This window comes from Chenopodium quinoa, unplaced genomic scaffold, assembly GCF_001683475.1.
Source record: "Chenopodium quinoa cultivar QQ74 unplaced genomic scaffold, ASM168347v1, whole genome shotgun sequence".
Taxonomy (NCBI): Eukaryota; Viridiplantae; Streptophyta; class Magnoliopsida; order Caryophyllales; family Amaranthaceae; genus Chenopodium; species Chenopodium quinoa.
This window is the reverse complement of record NW_018744311.1, coordinates 2,877,370-2,895,810: the sequence shown is the minus strand read 5'-3', so window position 1 is coordinate 2,895,810 and position 18,441 is coordinate 2,877,370. Positions and strand designations below refer to the sequence as shown.

At 34.3% G+C, this 18,441-nt stretch overlaps 2 protein-coding genes across 2 annotated transcripts; both read left to right on the top strand.

Annotated features, from left to right (window-relative positions):
- The first annotated feature begins 977 nt into the window (after positions 1–977).
- LOC110696128 (CLP protease regulatory subunit CLPX1, mitochondrial-like) lies at positions 978–9,019 on the top strand. Its single transcript, XM_021873416.1, has 14 exons — positions 978–1,948; positions 2,404–2,462; positions 2,925–3,022; positions 4,597–4,676; positions 5,128–5,178; positions 6,003–6,077; positions 6,185–6,262; positions 6,907–6,963; positions 7,111–7,181; positions 7,297–7,396; positions 7,530–7,634; positions 7,985–8,047; positions 8,233–8,355; positions 8,518–9,019. The coding sequence occupies exons 1-14, from the start codon at positions 1,397–1,399 to the stop codon at positions 8,731–8,733; spliced, it is 1,728 nt and encodes a 575-aa protein (XP_021729108.1). The 5' UTR covers positions 978–1,396; the 3' UTR covers positions 8,734–9,019.
- A 4,324-nt stretch (positions 9,020–13,343) lies between these two features.
- LOC110696127 (E3 ubiquitin-protein ligase SINAT3-like) lies at positions 13,344–18,177 on the top strand. Its single transcript, XM_021873415.1, has 3 exons — positions 13,344–14,192; positions 16,790–17,176; positions 17,586–18,177. The coding sequence occupies exons 1-3, from the start codon at positions 13,956–13,958 to the stop codon at positions 17,946–17,948; spliced, it is 987 nt and encodes a 328-aa protein (XP_021729107.1). The 5' UTR covers positions 13,344–13,955; the 3' UTR covers positions 17,949–18,177.
- Positions 18,178–18,441: the final 264 nt, after the last annotated feature.

The window sequence follows — 18,441 nt, the reverse complement described above, 5'->3', positions numbered from 1 at the left end:
TTTAAAAGAGAGGAAAAGGTTGGAAGTTGGAAGGGAAGGAAGACTAAAGAAGCATAGTGAAATAAATACGGAAGCATAAGAGTTAATATGACATAAAAGGGTATATGGGTAAATAAATATTTTTAGGGGTAAAAAATTCATCACACTATTCATAAGAGTTCTTTTGTACTTTTTATAAGGTAGGGAAATCAATTGGCAATAGTAGGAGTAACTCCTATATGTTATAAAGTTGAATCATCTCTCATCTTTACTTAATGTGAAACACTGACAAGTAAGTTATAATGAATTTCAACATTTTGAGAGTCGATGTGTCACTTCGGCTCGTTACATTCTGGCATTCTGCGTAGCACAACTGAAAACTCACATCATCAAAGAAAGAAATACCATAGGATTTTCCATTGTTAAATACAAATTACAAAGTATAATATATATCTGATTTGATTGGTCATTATGAAACCAAGACGTAATAAAATATGTATGAAAATAATATTGTCAATTGAAAAAGGTCGATTAATTTTAAAATTGACTAAACTTAGCTGAACTGAACTGAACTTATTAGAGCTGAACTAAATTGAACTGAACTGAATATTTTATAAGAGAAGGAAATTAGAAGCTAAATTGAACTGAACTTATTAGAGCTAAACTAAACTGAAAATAATCGTATTAGAACAGGCCCTTCATATGTATAATCTGTATAAGATTTACATATTTTTGCTCCATTTTAATTCCACAAATTCTTTTCAACAACCAAATTTAGTAAAACTAAGAATTTCTTCAACCAAATATCCACATTTGCCATTTGCCATATGCCATGTTGCTAATTTTGACATGAAAGCAAAGGCAAGATTCCTATATTCTCCCAATCCCCTCCCAAAACGACATAGTATTAATATCAACCCACCACTTTACCAAAAAAATAAAATAAAAATGAAAATTATAAATAAAATGAATTAAAATAAAATTAAAATGAAGATATTCTATTCTAAAGTGATTAATCAGATTAGGGAGGAGAGAGAAAATACTTTGTTTGTTCTCTGTCTTCATCTTCTTTGTGTGCACATAATCATATATCTACTCTCTAAAATCATCATTTTTTCTTCACAATTTTACAGTTTTTTTTTATTTCCTCATAAAATAAAAATAAAAATAAAAAATCTTATAACTACCCATCTCAATTTCACATCTATTAACAGTTTCAATTTCTCCCTATTTATCTCTTTCGCTCTCTTAAAATAATCTGCGTTTTTCATTGATTTCTGCAAAAAACAAGACCAACCCATTTCGATTCATCCTCAAATCTACAAAACCCATGTCTTAATTTCTCGAAATTTTCTTCGAAATTCTCAATTTTAATCGCCCCTGTTTTCTTTGATTATTTTTCAATCGAAAATCCGCCATGGCAGCAGCAGCTCTTAGATCGAAATCAACAAAAGAAACAGCAATCTTAACAGCTTACCAATTCAGATACTTTGTGATGAATCAGATGCATATGAGTCGTATGGCAAGCTCTAACACTGGTTACAAAGCTAGTAAACCAGAAGATAATTTAATAAACACACCTTATCATTTCATGTCATTCAAGCCTGTTTCACTCAGAGGTGAATTCATTGATAGAGGTAGTAAATTCGTGGGTTTTAATCATCATAAGAGGAAATTGGGTTCTGATTCTAATGTTATGAGGAGTTCTGGGGATCCTCCGGAGGTGTGGCAGCCTCCTAATGATGGGGTTGTTGTTCGGGCTCGAGGCGGCGGAGGAGGTGGAGGAGGAGGAGGAGGTGGTGGAAATGGTGGTGGTTCGAATGCCGGTTCGAGTGGGGGTGATGGGTTTGGATCCAATTCAAAGGATGGGTGCTGGGGTGGGTCTAATTTGGGGAGTGGATTTCCTACTCCTAAGGAAATTTGCAAAGGACTTGATAAGTTTGTGATTGGGCAAGAGAAAGCTAAGAAGGTATACTCCTTTTATGCCATTTTTGTTTGTTACTTAGAAATTGAGTTTAATTTTGCTTTATATGAGATTACACTTGGAAGAATAAATGTTATTTATGATTGTTATTGAAGATTGATAAAATTATGACTAAGATTAGTATTAGTGTGTTTCAATTACTGTATTATGTTATTGATATTGAGTTTGGGAGAATGATTTGCATGATCATTTGGATGAGTGTTGTGTATGTATACAATTTTTCAGTTTTTTTTATACTTAAGATGTTATTGTTCATTTTTGAGCTAATAATAGCTGGTGTCCTGTTGAATGTGGATATCTTTTCAATTTTATCCAAATTCTTGTTATGCTGAGAGCCTGAGAGTATATGTTTTTTGCCACATTACTTTTGCTTTTGACTATTAGTTTCCTGTTATGCGCGAATTTGAACTGAAATACTGGCACACTCATTTTGGTTTCAGGTGCTCTCTGTTGCTGTTTACAACCACTACAAGAGGATATATTATGAGGCCTTGCAAAGGTTGGTGATTCTGTTGCATGTATTTGTTGTTATTAATGGAAGATGAACCATTTACTTATAGGGATACGATCAGGATGAACCGTCTTGCATGCTTTATTGTTGGATGTGGAACATGTTATGGGATATTTATTATAATGTTTGAAGTTGAATCAAATTCTAGTATGGCTTCCATTGCTCTTATAGGACAATGAATTGACTAGCATGGCTTCCATTGCTTTGATAGGCAATGATTTATTTTTAAAAAATATATTCTGGATTTTAGGAATCTACATGTGTAAAGTGTGGTATTATACCCCGATGTATTGAGTTTGACAAAGAATTCAAGTACTAATTGTCCCAAGCTTTCACAGGCCTCAGTTTGATAATTGTTTTGCTTGTAGTTGCTATGTTATGTTGTAATTTGAATACGCTATGAATATCTTGCTAAAATTAACTAATTGCTTATGGTTTGTGGAAAGCTAGGCAACTAGCGGAGTCAGCTAATGGAAAATCAGATCCCACTGATGAAGTTGTGGAACTTGAAAAAAGCAACATTCTAGTAATGGGGCCTACAGGGTCAGGTAATCTGTTGTCACCCTAGATGATTTTCTTAGCAGGATCTCAGTTATTCTTATTGATAATTCTTAGGATTTAGCTTAGACTTTAGAGGCCACTTCACTGCCTTTCATTTCTGCAGTTTGCAGTATGCCTTTGTCTCTGTTCCTTATATTTTCTTTATGCTATACATACTGGAAACAAGCTGGAAAATGTTGATATAATTAGAGAAAGCCTCTTTTTCATTGTTTTTGGATAGAGGAAGTTGAGAATGATTTGAAGAAATTGGGTTTACATGAGCATATAGCATGTGATAGGAGGGAACAGAGGGAGAGGATTTATATTGAATATTGATGACCATTAGAATAAAAATCTTGGTTAATGTAGCTGACCCCCTGTATTGGGATTAAGGCTCTGATAATGATGTTGTCTTTCACTCTTTCCCATCCCTTTCTAAAGAGAGAAAAATTGTAGACTTTTGTTCCCAATGTTGTAATTCTGTAATAATTGCTTGCAATGCCATACTCAAGTCTAAGTATACAAGGAGGCACTTAAGGAGTTAATGTTGTATAGCTATCAGTATATAAAGTCTATCATTCAAGGTTTTAAGACCAGGGGACATATGATAGAGGTCATACATTTCCAATAAGTCTGGATTTGTATTATGCAAAGATCAACTATGTTCTTTTCTTTTTATTGACCCAGAAATTAGAGGAGTTGGAGGCAAGAGGAAATAACTATAGCATATATTACGGATATTCAATATACATATGGCGGTTTTTTGCCATCTAGCAAATTCATCAGTATTATAGAATGTTGAACATCTTAAAGGGATTGATTTTGATATACACCTCAATTGTAGATTAGCTCACCAAGATAATCAAAGGCAAAATTCCGTAGTGTGCTTCTTGCAAGTGATATGATATTATTAGAAGTGGGTGGAGAAGAGTCAGGAGACGTCAATGACAATTTGGAGCATTGACCCTTTTGAGAGATACCCTTGGAATCAATGGTTTCATATTAAGAATAGCTATAGTAGACTACTTGGAACATGAATTTAGGGGAACTTGGAACTCAAAATTGATGCTATACCAAAGATAATGCCTAGGGCTGTTCTTTCAAGGAATAGAGATGGCTAGATTATTCTTCCTTTTTCATGGTGTTGATGCAAAGGGGACATTCTACAAGCCATCAAGGCTGTTGACCTATTAGAATTTAACACAATAGTAATGAAGGTGAGAATGTCTCCTTTGATGTGAAATCCTAGATGTTGGATTGAGTAAATGGTAAGAAAGATGTTGGGGGTTTATTTAATGATTTTAAGAGCAAGAAACGATAGGTTGGACACCTTAGTAGGAATTTACTAGGCATTTAGATGTTCCAATTTGGTGGTGGTAATCATATGTAAACAGAATAGAGGGAACAGTGAAAAATAGAGAAAGAGTTGGGAGCTGAATCTCTTTTTTGTTTTCTTGGTCATACGACTCATACCTTTGCTTTAGTTTTGTATTAGGAGGTTGGAGTCCTCTGTTTATTTATTTTTCTAAGTTAATCTATTTACATTTTTCGTCTCATTCTTGTAATGCTTTCTCAAGGACAGGGAAGACATTACTTGCAAAAACATTGGCGAGGCTGGTGAATGTACCCTTTGTAATTGCAGATGCAACCACATTGACTCAGGTAGGTCAGGATTCATGCTATACAGTGGTTCAAGACATCTTTCTTTCCATAATCCTCTTTTTGACTACTTTAATTTGAGGTCCTTTATATATGAATTAAGAGAATTGTTATGAAATTTCATATGTAATTAAATATTAAATGACCCTTGTTATCAAATATTGAAAGTTAAGTATCTCCCCTTTTCACTTTTCTTGAGGCACCGCTCTTTTACATCTACCTTTTCTGCATATTTGAGGTTTATCTTGAAAAACATTTGTTTTGGGATCACATGTTGTCTCATTCAGTACTGTAAGCCTAAACCATTGTTATATTTATTTTTACCCCTGCATGCATGTGCTTAACTTGCTTGGTGTCTCAAGAGAATGATTACTGGCTAAGTGGCAGCCTGGATTGTTATATTGTTGTAATTTGGCTGCTGGCTGATGTTTATGTGCTCTTTTCGTACCTGCAGGCAGGATATGTTGGAGAAGATGTAGAGTCAATTTTATACAAGCTTCTCATGGTAACTCCTAAATTGTTTTAGGAACATTTATTCTGTGGCATGCTTTCCAGCTAGCTCCTTCTCAATTAAGTTTGATGAGCATTAAAATTCATCATTAACCCATGTTTGTCTTTTGTTTTTTAATTATGCATATGAATTTTGAAAGATCTTGTGGCTTAATAAAATTTGTATCCTGTGAAAGAATACTTGCCACTTTGCATTTTGAATGCCTCAAGATAAATTCCATGTCTTTGAGAAATAATGAGCACACAAAAATAAGAAAAATGCAAGCAGTGAACGGACTGATAAAAAATTTATCCTTTGTTATTCACTATTTTCTCGTAATGAGACAAGCTATCCGCGGAAGATGCTTGTAGGCCCTTTCTCACTATATTAGACCCATAAAATGAGTTTACTCTCAAAGACATACACTCTTTAGATTTTTAGAGATGACACCAGCTCACTAGACAACTCTCTATAATACAGGAAATGAGTAACCCTTTTAGTTCTGAGTTTATACAGGAGTTCCCAAAATGAAAAGTATGAAGTTTATGTCGGGATAGAGGGAGTAATAAATGTTAATTTCATCTAATCATGCAAGATGCAATATTGACCAGTTCTGTCTAGCTGTTTGCCTGTCGCTGGCATCTTATCTTATCTTGCCGTTGGAATTAGATTAAACTTTGGATACAAGTATTTGTCTAGCAAGGATTTAGTATTATCTAGGTTGGGATTCCAAGTGTTAGGTAGCTTTATTTTGGTTAAACCCAAAAATTATAATGTCAGTATGATGGTTTATTTCTGCGACAAGAGGCTATATATTCTATTTTTTATTTTTTGTTCAGGTGGCTGATTATAATGTGGCAGCTGCACAACAAGGCATTGTGTACATTGATGAAGTTGACAAAATTACCAAAAAGGTTTTTGTTTTTTTTCTTCTGTGGTTTTATGGTTTAGTAGGCTTGATTTTTATTTTTTATTTTTTATTTTTTTTAACACCTAATTGATTGAGTATGTCAAATTGCAGGCTGAGAGCCTTAATATTAGTAGAGATGTATCAGGAGAGGGTGTTCAGCAGGCATTATTGAAAATGCTGGAAGGAACAGTAAGTAAACCTTTGCTTTCTGTCAAATTAACCAAAATTTTTAACATGTGTTTACATTTTCTAGAAATATTTCATTTTTTTTAGTTTATAGTGGGTGCTTAAATATTACTCCTATGCCCTTTTGTTTCTGGGTGATTGATGCTGCTTATTGAGTGATAGTGTTCTATTGAAAGATAAACTAGGTAATGTTGGTTATTTAAGCTCTCGTGAATAGATGATGTGTCTTTAGTGTTTGTTGGTATCATCTTACCCATATTGGTATTAAGGAACTAGCTTTTGCATCATATTTAGATGATTGTAACAGCGGAGTATATTAAAAGGGTAATAGAGAAAAGGGTTTGCATGGTTGAATTTTTTTCCTTTTTTTTTTCAGAAAATAATATATAGGAGCATGTATACCAAGTCTATGTTCAATTTTTTTGTTGATTGGAGTCTCCTCATGTTTCTTAGTGCCTAAAGAAACTTTTGCCGACTATAAATATTTTTATTCTTTATGATGTAGTACTTGTTTTGCATTAGTACAGTTGGGACTTAAGCAAGCCTTAGCTCACATCTTTCGTTTTGAGCTTTGTTGTTATCACTTTGTTCAATTGGTATTGTTAGTTAGACAAAGTAAGTTAACTGATCTTTACAATTATCACCAGATTGTTAATGTTCCTGAGAAAGGAGCTCGGAAGCATCCCCGGGGTGACAATATCCAGGTATCATAGTGTGTTTTGACATGGGTACAGAGATTCATAACTTAAATGTATTTTGTCAAGTCAAGACCATGCTTTTGTTGGGTAGCATAACAAATGTTCTCAATGGTTGGCTTTTGATTTCTTATTTATTCATCTTTTGTTTGGCAGATAGATACAAAGGATATTCTTTTCATCTGTGGGGGTGCTTTTATTGACTTGGAGAAAACCATCTCAGAAAGGTTTTATTTTCTTTTCTGCCTTTTTTCAGCAATTTGCTTCCACTGTGAGTATTGACTTGGAAAAAACCATTTTGGAAATGAAGTAGCTGAAGAAATTATTGTATTTTTATCCCAGGCGCCATGATTCATCTATTGGTTTTGGTGCTCCTGTACGGGCCAATATGAGAACAAGTGGTCCCACAAGTGCTGTTATAGCTTCATCTTTATTGGATAATGTATGTTTGTGCTTAGGTTTGCACCTAGAATAACTGGAAGATATCTTTTTCTTGCAGATTCTTACTGGTATTCTAAATTCATACTCAGAAGCTTTGCTTACAATTTTTTGTTGTGTGCTGTATACCTTTTCAGGTAGAAAGTAGCGATCTCATAGCTTATGGTTTGATACCTGAATTTGTTGGAAGATTTCCAGTCCTTGTTAATTTGTCAGCCCTTACTGAAGATCAACTTGTTGAGGTAATACTTTCTCTCAATATGATGTAATTTTCTATTGTGATCTTGTACACATAATTTCTGTCAATCATCAGTGTTAAATCTTGGGAATGTTAGTCTTAGTAAGGGACAATTCAACATATGATCTTAGTAAGGGACAATTCAACATATGAAAAGGACGAGATTTTATTTACATTGGTAAAAAAGACGCTGGGTATACCTGTACATGATTCTCCTGGAAGTTCTGAAAGTCATGGGCCTTAGTTCTGCTATTTCAAAGGGAAACTTTTAATGCTGAGAAGATAATTGGATTTATTTTGGGTTCTAATTTTTTTAGCTATCAATGTTTAATTGATGTAATTCTTGTTCTATAGGTTTTGATGGAGCCAAAGAATGCTCTTGGGAAGCAGTATAAAAAGATGTTTCAAATGAATGGAGTAAGTATTTCCTCCGAAACCCCTTTTCTAGATTATTTTCAGATCAACATGGTCTTGGATAACTCCTGAAAAGGGGTGTGACTGTGTGATCCTTTGAGAGTTACTTCATTTTCACTGTTGGTTTGGTGTATGCATCCCCACTCTTACAACTGAGGTTAGACTTAATTTCTTTCTCTTTCTCTCAGGTGAAACTGCATTTCACAGACGAAGCATTGAGATTAATTGCGAAAAAAGCAGTAAATAAAAATACTGGAGCTCGGGGATTGAGGGCCATACTGGAGAATATCCTCATGGATTCCATGTACGAGGTAACATGATCAGCCTCTTTCATCTGTATATCCTTGTTGAGACTAGAAGCTCACACTGCTCTGTTGATGCTGTCATAAGGAGCCTATGTGTACAATTGGGGGTATAACCTTCATTTTTTGTGATATCTTTTTTTGTGAATGTTTGCGATGTATGTCATGCAGATTCCTGACACAAGAACGGGTGATGATATCATTGATGCTGTCATTGTTGATGAGGAAGCAATAGGGTTAGAGGGAAAAGGGCGTGGAGGTAGAATTCTTTATGGGAAAGGAGCCCTAGACCGTTATCTTTCACTACAAAAACCTAAAGAGGCTGAAAGTTCTGAAGGAGAAGCCGAAGCTGAATCAGACCTCCCTTCTGTTGTTGCTAGTATGTAAAGCTTTCGGGCCAAGGGATCCCATTGTAGTTTCATCACTGTACAGTATCTATAAAGTACAAATAAGAGTAATCATTTAGAAGATAACAGGGTCGAGGGAGCAAAGGGGTTGAAAAGAACGGAACATGTGTATTTGTATCATTTAGCTGGAAATTTGCATTCCCCTCGCCCTTTACCGAGAAAATGGATTTGTTCTGCAACTATGATCTTGCCTCCATTGCCAATGGTTGTAAATATATGATCTTTTCCACAACCTGATCTAATCAGTGCATTCGCCTTTCAGGCAATCTCGAGTTGCACATCATTTTTCGTTTCATTTCAGATTGTCATTTACAGAAACACAGAACAATGAGACAGTCGAAACTACCACCCTGGCATCCGATTAAACTTTGCTAAGGTAATGATCTGACGAGGTCTTAACTCTAAATGTACATAAGTATTTAGAGAAGACTTAAGAGGCTCATTATGAAAAACAAGCAGGTGATATTTTAAGTACTTCTCTCTTTTTCCCATTTAAAAGTGTTGCATCTGGTGTGTCCACTGTCCAGTGTCCTACTTTACATCACATGGTAGGGAAAAAGAAGAGTTTTAAGATGTGGAGCAAAAAGGCAAAAATCTGTGACAAAGCATCTGTTATACAACACCCTTAATTAAATAAATACGGAGTAAATAAAAATAGGGTGTTGACTGTTGAGTCTATTGACAAATATACAAGTATGAGAAAAACAGGTGCAAAGAATGAAACTATAATAGATTAATAGTGAACCCAAAATTGATAAAATAATGAACATAATAATGGTTTGGTAGTGGTGCGGGTGAAAGGAGTAGATAGAGGGGTACAATATAATTTTGTAAACTAGTGAGTAGCCCGTGCGTTGTTCCGGATTGCTATTTTTATATTCGTGAAATTGGGGCCTTTTTTTGTAAGGATTTTTGAAATATGAAATCGATATTATTGAATGTGTTTTTTTTTTTAATAATTAAATCATGTGATTTATACTTATGTACAATTTTTTATAATTTTTACAACACTCTTGATTATGGGCTAAGATGGTTAATAAGTCACCTTTGATATAAGTGGTTGGGGGTTCAAATCCCCTAAACATCATGAAGTATTTATACTTGGGTGATGATGTGGCATAAAGAGATGTTTATGTGGCACCTGGACGTTTTTATAAACGCCTTTTAGTATAGATTTTAAACTAATTCTTGATACTTTATAGACCTATTTATAAACGCCTTTTAGTATAGATTTTAAACTAATTCTTGATACTTTATAGACCTATTTATAGGCGTCTTATGGTTTCAAATCACCTTATATGACCTCAGGAGTCACCCCACGCATTCAGTTTATTCCAAACGACAATATATTCCAAATTGCCTTTGATTTTGGACAATTCTGGACTTTTTTTGGCCCGGAAACAAAAATTTGTCGAGTTGATAACCATGGACCCTAATACCCTCCGGGAGTCCAATTGGGTGGGTGGAACCATCCACTTTACCTTTAAACATCCAATTTAGCCGTTTAGAATGCAACTTGCACCGATTTCATAAACTCAAGCCTACCACAGACATTTATGACAACATACTACGTATAATGATCATATATGGTTCCAAACGACATTATATGACCCTGCGATGTATTCCCTAGTATCTCAAGACTTTTCGACACCAGGTCCCGAAACCTACAAAATTACCCAGAAAAAAAATACCGAGATGATAACCATGGACCCTAATACCCTCTGGGAGTCTAATTGGGTGGGTGAAACCATCTAATTTGCCTAAAAGTATCCAATTTAGTCGTTTACAACTAGTACCGATTTCATAAACTTAAGCCTACCACAAACATTTATGACAACATATAATGATCATATATAATTCCAAACGACAATATATGACCCCGGGTTGTATAGCCTAGTATCTCAAGACTTTTTGACACTAGGTCCCTAAACCATCAAAATTGCCCAAAAAGCATGAATATAAGCCTTCAATTTCGGAAATTTTTGACTTTTTTTGGCCCAGCATTAAAAATTATCGAGATGATAACCATGAATCCTAATACCCTCCGGGAGTCTAATTGGGTTGGTGAAAGCATCTAATTTGCCTTTAAGCATCCAATATAGCCGTTTACAACTTGCACCAATTTCATGAACTCAAGCCTATCACGGACATTTATGACAATATATAATGATCATATATGGTTTCAAACAACATTATATGACCATTGAATGTATCCCCTAGTATCTCAAGACTTTTCGACATCGAGTTCCGAAACCACCAAATTGCCCAAAAAGCATGATTATAAGCCTTTAATTTTGGAAAATTTTGACTTTTTTTGGGCCCAGAAATAAAAAATTTCGAGATGATAACCATGGATCCTAATATCCTCCGGGAGTCTAATTGGGTTGGTGAAACCATCCAATTTGCCTTTAAGCATCCAATATAGCCGTTTACAACTTGCACCAATTTCATGAACTTAAGCCTACCACGGACATTTATAACAATATATAATGATTATATATGGTTCCAAACGACATTATATGACCCCTGCATGTATCTCCTAGTATCTCAAGACATTTCGATATCGAATTCCGAAACCTCCAAAACTTCCCAAAAAGCGTGAATAATAGCCTTCAATTTTGGAAATTTTTGGCTTTTTTGGCCCGAAAATAAAAATTGCCGACATGATAACCATGGATTCTAATATTCTCTAGGAGTCCAATTGGGTGGGTAGAACCATCTAATTTGCCTTTAAGCATCCAATTTACCCTTTTTTGTACGCACCTCGTGTATTGGCTATAAGTTCTCACGGACCTTTATGTAGCCAAACAATGGTCATATAAAGGTCGAAATAATATTATTTGAGCTAGGAAATACGAAGCTAAAATAGTAAGATCAACATAATTGAAAATATAGTTAAAATTTCATAAATTATAATTAGTATACCTCCTATTATAGTTGGACTTGGTGACCTTGTTTATAATTAACTTGGACTTGGTGACCTTGTTTATAGTTGCTATTGTTGATGGATGTAGACAACCGCTGGTAGTTGCAGATGAATTGTCGCTGCCATTTTCATTATATAGTAATTTGGATTTGTTGATATGGAGGAAAAAAAAATAATACTTAAGTTATACCTACCTCGCATTTAATGTGGATGACGATATGGGTTGATTGCAAAGTTTATGATGAACCCTTCTTCTAAGAATCTAAGTACTAGTACATCAAATTGTTATAATTGATGAAAGACAATATCTAAGGAAAATAATTCGGTACTGAGTATAGCATCTATATAGATCCATTTTATTACGATATATAAACTACTAACCGCATTTTTACTTCAAGTAGTAGTGAAAGAATTATGATTCTTATTAATAGCGGATCTAAATTCTTTATCATGCATACAATAATAAATGAGTCTTTTCTCTAAGTATTACTTGTACATCAATTTGCCATAATTGATGAAAGACAAAATCTAAGAAAAGTAATTTGGTGCTTATGTATTTTAAGTTTTCAACCATATATACAAATTGATGAAAGACAAAATCTAAGTAATTTGACACTTGTGTATTTCAACCGTATATATAAATTTTGTAAGTTTGTAACAAACATACATAAACTAGAATATAGGGGTGAGCATGGGACGGGTACCCGAACCGTTAACGGTTCGGGTACCCGATACCCAAAATCCCTAAAAGTGATATCCATATCCGAACCGATAAGTTCGGGTACCCGGATTTTCGGATCGGTTATCGGGTACCCAATAAGATATCCAATAATGATAATTAAACTTAATTATGTAGTTATTATAATATAATTTACCACTAATTAACAACAATATCATATAATTTTGACCAAATTATTAATAATATTACTAATCATTGATATTATAAAATAATTATATAGTAAAGTAAGAGTTTAGATTTAAAAAAAATAGATTTAAGTAGGGAAAAAAGGCAAAAAAATGTTTATTGGAACGGATCGAGTAACCGTTAATTTTAAAATGATACCCAATAACTATACCCGATAACAAATTATCGGAACGGGTACCCGAACCGTTATGATTATCGAATCGGGTACCCTAATTTTCGGAACGGTTACAGATCGGTTTTTCGGGTAGTTTTGCTCAGCCCTACTAGAATATGTTAGATTAGTGATATAATTACGGAGTACTGGTTAAATCAACGATAAAAAAAGCCTAAATTTAGATAGCACATTTTATGATTCCATTGAAAATCTTCATCTTATCAACAAATTGGATCATGAGCCAATTTCAAACAAATAGATGGATGATTGTAATTTGTTACTCATTACATAGTTGACAACTCTCAAGCAAATCATTAATAGATCAATCCTTCAAGTTCAATACATGATACAATGCACCTTTTCTTTCTCAACAAGATTAGGTTAAGATTCCAATCATTTTAATTTTTTTTTTACCACAACAAAAAGTAATCCACTATAAATCCTTAAGAGGAACCAATTGTGAAAGGCAAGCAACCAATTAAAAACAATCATGTAAAAACCAAAAGAAGCTAATCAACTACTCAAACAAACACTACTAAACTTAGGTAAGATACCAAGATATCTAAAAGCAAAGCAATGTGACACAATTATACTCCAACTTGTAAAGTTGTAATTCGACATCACAGTATAATTGTAAAGCCCCCACAATTAACGTGCACATCATCCACTCATCTTCCTACAACTTCTCCACATTCTCAAAAAATTTAATTAATTCTTTAAAATTCCAAAAATCCTTAAACAAATTCTAAAAATTGCTAACTTTTTTGTCCGTTGGATCATAATCAGTTAAAAACCCATTTTTGAAAATGGACGATTATCCTTAAATTTCTCTCTCTAAAGCCAAGAGAGAGAAATTTTAGAGAGAGAAAAAATCTAGAGAGAGAAAGAGTGAATGAAGAAGAAAAGAACTCTCCTTTTATTGTGAGGGAAGATTAAATTTTGATTCTTTTGGAATTGATCAATCCATCTTCTCTCCTTTAATTCTCTTTTTTAAATTTTTTTACTGTTTGAATTTTCATTTCTCTCTCTTAATTTGAGCAAGAAACAGAGAAGAATAGGGTTTGTGAAATTTTGTAGAGAGAGAAAATTGGGTTAAGAATTAAATTCAAATTACAACATATTTTGAGATTCTTAAAATTGGGGTTTTCAATTCGATTTGTGGGTATTGTAAATTGATTAATTTTGATTGAAATTAAAATGGATATTGATAGTATTGAGTGTGTATCTTCAGTAGATGGTTTGGAGGAAGAAGAGATCTCTCATCTTGACAACCACCATACCAACCACAACAACAACAACAACCACCATCACCACCAAATTCCCGTCAAACAAAGGAGTAATGTGATCCCCACGGCAATTACGCCGGCAACTAGTGTTCATGAATTGCTTGAATGTCCTGTTTGTACCAATTCTATGTATCCGCCAATTCATCAGGTTTTTAATCTATCATTTTTCTCTTGATTTTTGTAATTTGATTGCATTCGGGTTTGTTAGATGATGATTATAAATGGCGGTAATGAGGATGAATTTGTATACGGCCTAGCTGTTAAAGGTTTTTGGTTTTTATTATTATTTATTGGGTTTGATTGGACTAGGTTTTCTTTTCTTGATTGGGATTTGTTTTTTGGTGTGAAATTTGTACTAATTTTGATATAATATTGAGCAATTATTGGGTTTTTTTTGTGTATGATTAAAGGAAATATGATTGAAAATTGGTGGATTAGCTAGCTTTATTTGATTGATGAGCTTAAATAATTGTTTGATTTTGTATAATGTAGGTTGTTTAAAAGATATGATGTAAATCAATCAGAGCACGAATAAATATTATCGGGTATTCGGGTTTGATCTCGTTGTGTGAATTTGTGTAATGTGGGTTGTTTAAATGTTATGATGTGAATTAATTAAAGCTTGAGTACCACCACAATTATGTAGCCACTTTTATGGATTTGTTGGTTGATTCAATAATAATTGTCTGATTTAGCTCGATCTTGTTTGATTAAGCAAATATTTGATGTGAGGCAAATCTTTTTAGCTGTGTATAACTCTCTTGATACGGAGTACTACATAATTGATTGTTATCACATGTTAGTTTGGTCCCGAAATTATTAATGCATTTATCATAGCACCTACAACTAAATGATTGTTAATTGCAAGCTATGGAAAAGTGAGCTTACTATTTTGGGATTTAAAGAGGTCAAACGCTGAGAGTCGTGGATTGTATTATTGGCCAAGGAGTCTACTGTCTATGTTTGTTTTGCTTCTCTCTAAGTGTGGCCTCTCATTGCATTATGACTCTCGTGCATGATTATGGTTTCTATACTGATTGGTTTCTGTATTTTATTGGAAGCATTGAACTTTAACTCAATGGGGAATACAATCTAAAAACTACTTATGCAATCTACCCAAGATGTTCCGTGTAAATGTTTATGGTAATGCATTAATGCATCTCCTCTACCTAGTAGGAGTCGGGTGTCTTTTATGGATTTTGATGCCTCTTATTACTGTCTTTCTTGGTGGTATTAAAAATGTAAATGTTCATGGTAATGCACTAATGCATCTCCTCTACCTAGTAGGAGTTGAGTGTCTTTTATGGATTTTGATGCCTCTTATTACTGTCTCTCTTGGTGGTATTAAAAATTAAGGAAGAAAAGTATATTCATGAGAAAGAGTATATCTAATGGACTCAAAGTGTTTACTAAGGATAATTTATGGGGTAGAACACAAACTTGTTTCCAATTTTTCGTTACCTTCGTTTTAGATTTTAGTACCAGGTGGTTGATAGCATTAATTAAGATGTCAAATCTCTTTATGAACTTAAGCCACTTTGTGCTATCAGAATAACCTTAGTGGGGAATTTGGATGCAAGGTCATATTGAGTTGGTTTGTACCTGGACATGAAGATAGAAGGATCAGTCCATTATTGTAGAAAAAAACATTGTTGTGAAGTATTTTTCATTTTGCAGGCTGATAACTTGTGGCCATATGCATTTGGAACCAGTCAAAAGGTTTGTGTTGATGAAATACTTAAGATGAAATTTGGATGGAGGAAGAAATAGTTGTTTAGTTATACTTCATTTCTTGGAGCTTTAGCTTTGAAGGACAAACAAACCTATTTTCGATTCAATATATAGTATGCTAAAGAGATGAATTGCAGCCTTAGGAAAAATTTAACCGGGGAATTGTGTTAAATGTGAGTTTAATGACCAGAAATTTACTGCATGCTATGTGTGCCCTTAATTAAGTTGTTAAAACTTAAAAGCTTATGATCTGGAGAGACTTGAGTGCATCAAATGATTCTCTGAATGTACAGTACTTATAATTCGCATTTGCTTGATTATTTCTTTCCATTTTCCACTGTTATTCTCTTAGCAAAATCTATCCACTGTCCCTAACAATAGCTAGAAGAAAATGCAAATTCCTTATTGTAGCGCTAGATAGTTAACCAAAATAACGAAAGATCCAAGTAATAAATAATCTATTAAATTCTAGAACATGCAACATTAATGACTCAAGAAGTGTAAATTTTCACATATCAACTTAATACCTTTCATGCCTTTATATGCAGATTATTATAATTGGCTAATGTGTACTGAGTTAATCAGTATAGAAGTGGGATCATATTACGACTTGCAGGCTGGTCTCGCATCTATTTATAAGTTCATCTTTTTGTTTTAATGTGATAGATAGGACAAGAGGGCGATTTTTTTGCAATGTGTGTGCCTCTCTATCCTCACCTTGTACTGTCTAATGCCTTTAATGTTTAGATAAATACATATGTGGCTTCTCTCCAATTGAGGTCCTGGCTATAGTTTTCATAGAACTATCCTTATTTTTTGAGAGGGCTCGTTACAAAGTGGTGCGGGGCTGGAATTCTGATTTGTTTTATGAATTTTGATTAGTAGAGCTCTTAAATACTTTGAATCACATCTGGGGTGATTATTGTTCGCAATTGAGTGAAACATGTCAAACCTTCCATTTTACGATTTTAAGCTTGCATAGTTGATTGATATGGGTTTTGGTTGTAAATGCAGTGCCATAATGGGCATACATTGTGCTCCACTTGTAAAGGAAGAGTGCACAACCGATGCCCAACTTGTAGACAGGAACTCGGTGATATTAGGTGCTTAGCTCTGGAGAAGGTGGCAGAGTCACTTGAACTTCCTTGTAGATATTACAGTTTGGGGTGTCCAGAAATATTTCCTTATTATAGCAAGCTCAAACATGAGACAGTGTGCAATTTTAGACCATACAACTGTCCTTATGCAGGATCCGAGTGCTCTATTGTTGGTGATATCCCCCGCTTGGTGACCCATCTTAGGGATGATCACAAGGTGGACATGCACTCTGGTAATACATTCAATCATCGCTATGTTAAATCCAATCCCCGGGAAGTGGAGAATGCTACGTGGATGTTGACGGTTAGTTAAAGTCTCTCTTGTATATTTTGAGTGTAGTCTAATATATATCTTGAATGATTATGTGATTTATCTATGACATATTCGATCATATTGTCCGTGTTAGTTCCAACCTCATGGCCTCTTAGCCTTCTTTTTTCTTGTTTGCTCGTGTTTTTCCTGCCTCCCTTTTATGATTATTATTTACGTGTATATTTTATTTCATTTGTTTGTGTTGAAAAGTACTTGGCATCAGAGAAACGTATAGCTTCATTTGATCATAGCACCAATTAGGGCGTACGTTGAATTTTGTATTCTTGTCTGTCATTTTGTCAGGTTTTCAATTACTTGGGTCAATACTATAGCTTCATTTGATCATAGCACCAATTAGGGCGTACGTTGAATTTTGTATTATTGTCTGTCATTTTGTCAGGTTTTCAATTATTTGGGGCAATACTTCTGCCTCCATTTTGAGGCTTTCCAACTACACAATGCTCCAGTGTACATGGCATTCCTACGTTTCATGGGCGATGAAACTGAGGCTCAAAACTACAGTTACAGCCTCGAGGTTGGGGGACATGGGAGGAAACTTACGTGGGAAGGAACCCCTCGTAGTATCCGAGACAGTCACCGTAAGGTTAGAGATAGCCATGATGGTCTTATCATCCAACGGAATATGGCACTTTTCTTTTCCGGTGGGGACAAAAAGGAGTTGAAGCTGAGGGTTACTGGGAGGATATGGAAGGAGCAGGAAAAATCTGATGCTGCTCCCTGCATACCAAATATGAGTAGCTAAACGATTCGATCTTGTGTTTATAGAGGGATGTTTTGGGGGGGATTACTTTGGTGGGTTTTCATTTTTATTTATTTATTTTTTTTTTTTTTTTTTTTGCACTTTCATGCTATCTCATTTTTCTCTGTGTTGGTGTAATTGGATGGAGACATTTTGGGATGGCTTTGAATTGAAGTTTTCTGCTTCTGTGCTATTTCTAACCTCAGTTTCATACTTACTTTTGCCTTGGAAATACCAGTTTATCTCCGTGATAAACAAAACTTGTTTATGGGGATTAAAGTGTAATTATTGCGGTGAAAATGGGTAAAACTGATACTTGAAGTAGCGGTTTTACTCCATGATAACTGAAATTTGTTTATCACAGAGATTAACTAGGATAGCCTTAAATGGTATTAGTTACGGAGTATATACTGATATTCCGACTAAATACTACTCCCGTACTCTGTAGTACTCCGTATATATTAGGTAACCCTCCTCTCGAGAGAATAAATTATTT

Excerpts from the sequence above, each read along its gene's own strand:
- LOC110696128 (XM_021873416.1), top strand. The coding sequence starts at position 1,397 with ATGGCAGCAGCAGCTCTTAGATCGAAATCAACAAAAGAAACAGCAATC. Across the intron at positions 1,949-2,403 it reads GGCAAGAGAAAGCTAAGAAG|GTGCTCTCTGTTGCTGTTTA; the intron begins GTATACTCCTTT and ends TTTTGGTTTCAG. Across the intron at positions 2,463-2,924 it reads TATTATGAGGCCTTGCAAAG|GCAACTAGCGGAGTCAGCTA; the intron begins GTTGGTGATTCT and ends GTGGAAAGCTAG.
- LOC110696127 (XM_021873415.1), top strand. The coding sequence starts at position 13,956 with ATGGATATTGATAGTATTGAGTGTGTATCTTCAGTAGATGGTTTGGAG. Across the intron at positions 14,193-16,789 it reads TGTATCCGCCAATTCATCAG|TGCCATAATGGGCATACATT; the intron begins GTTTTTAATCTA and ends TTGTAAATGCAG. Across the intron at positions 17,177-17,585 it reads ATGCTACGTGGATGTTGACG|GTTTTCAATTATTTGGGGCA; the intron begins GTTAGTTAAAGT and ends TCATTTTGTCAG.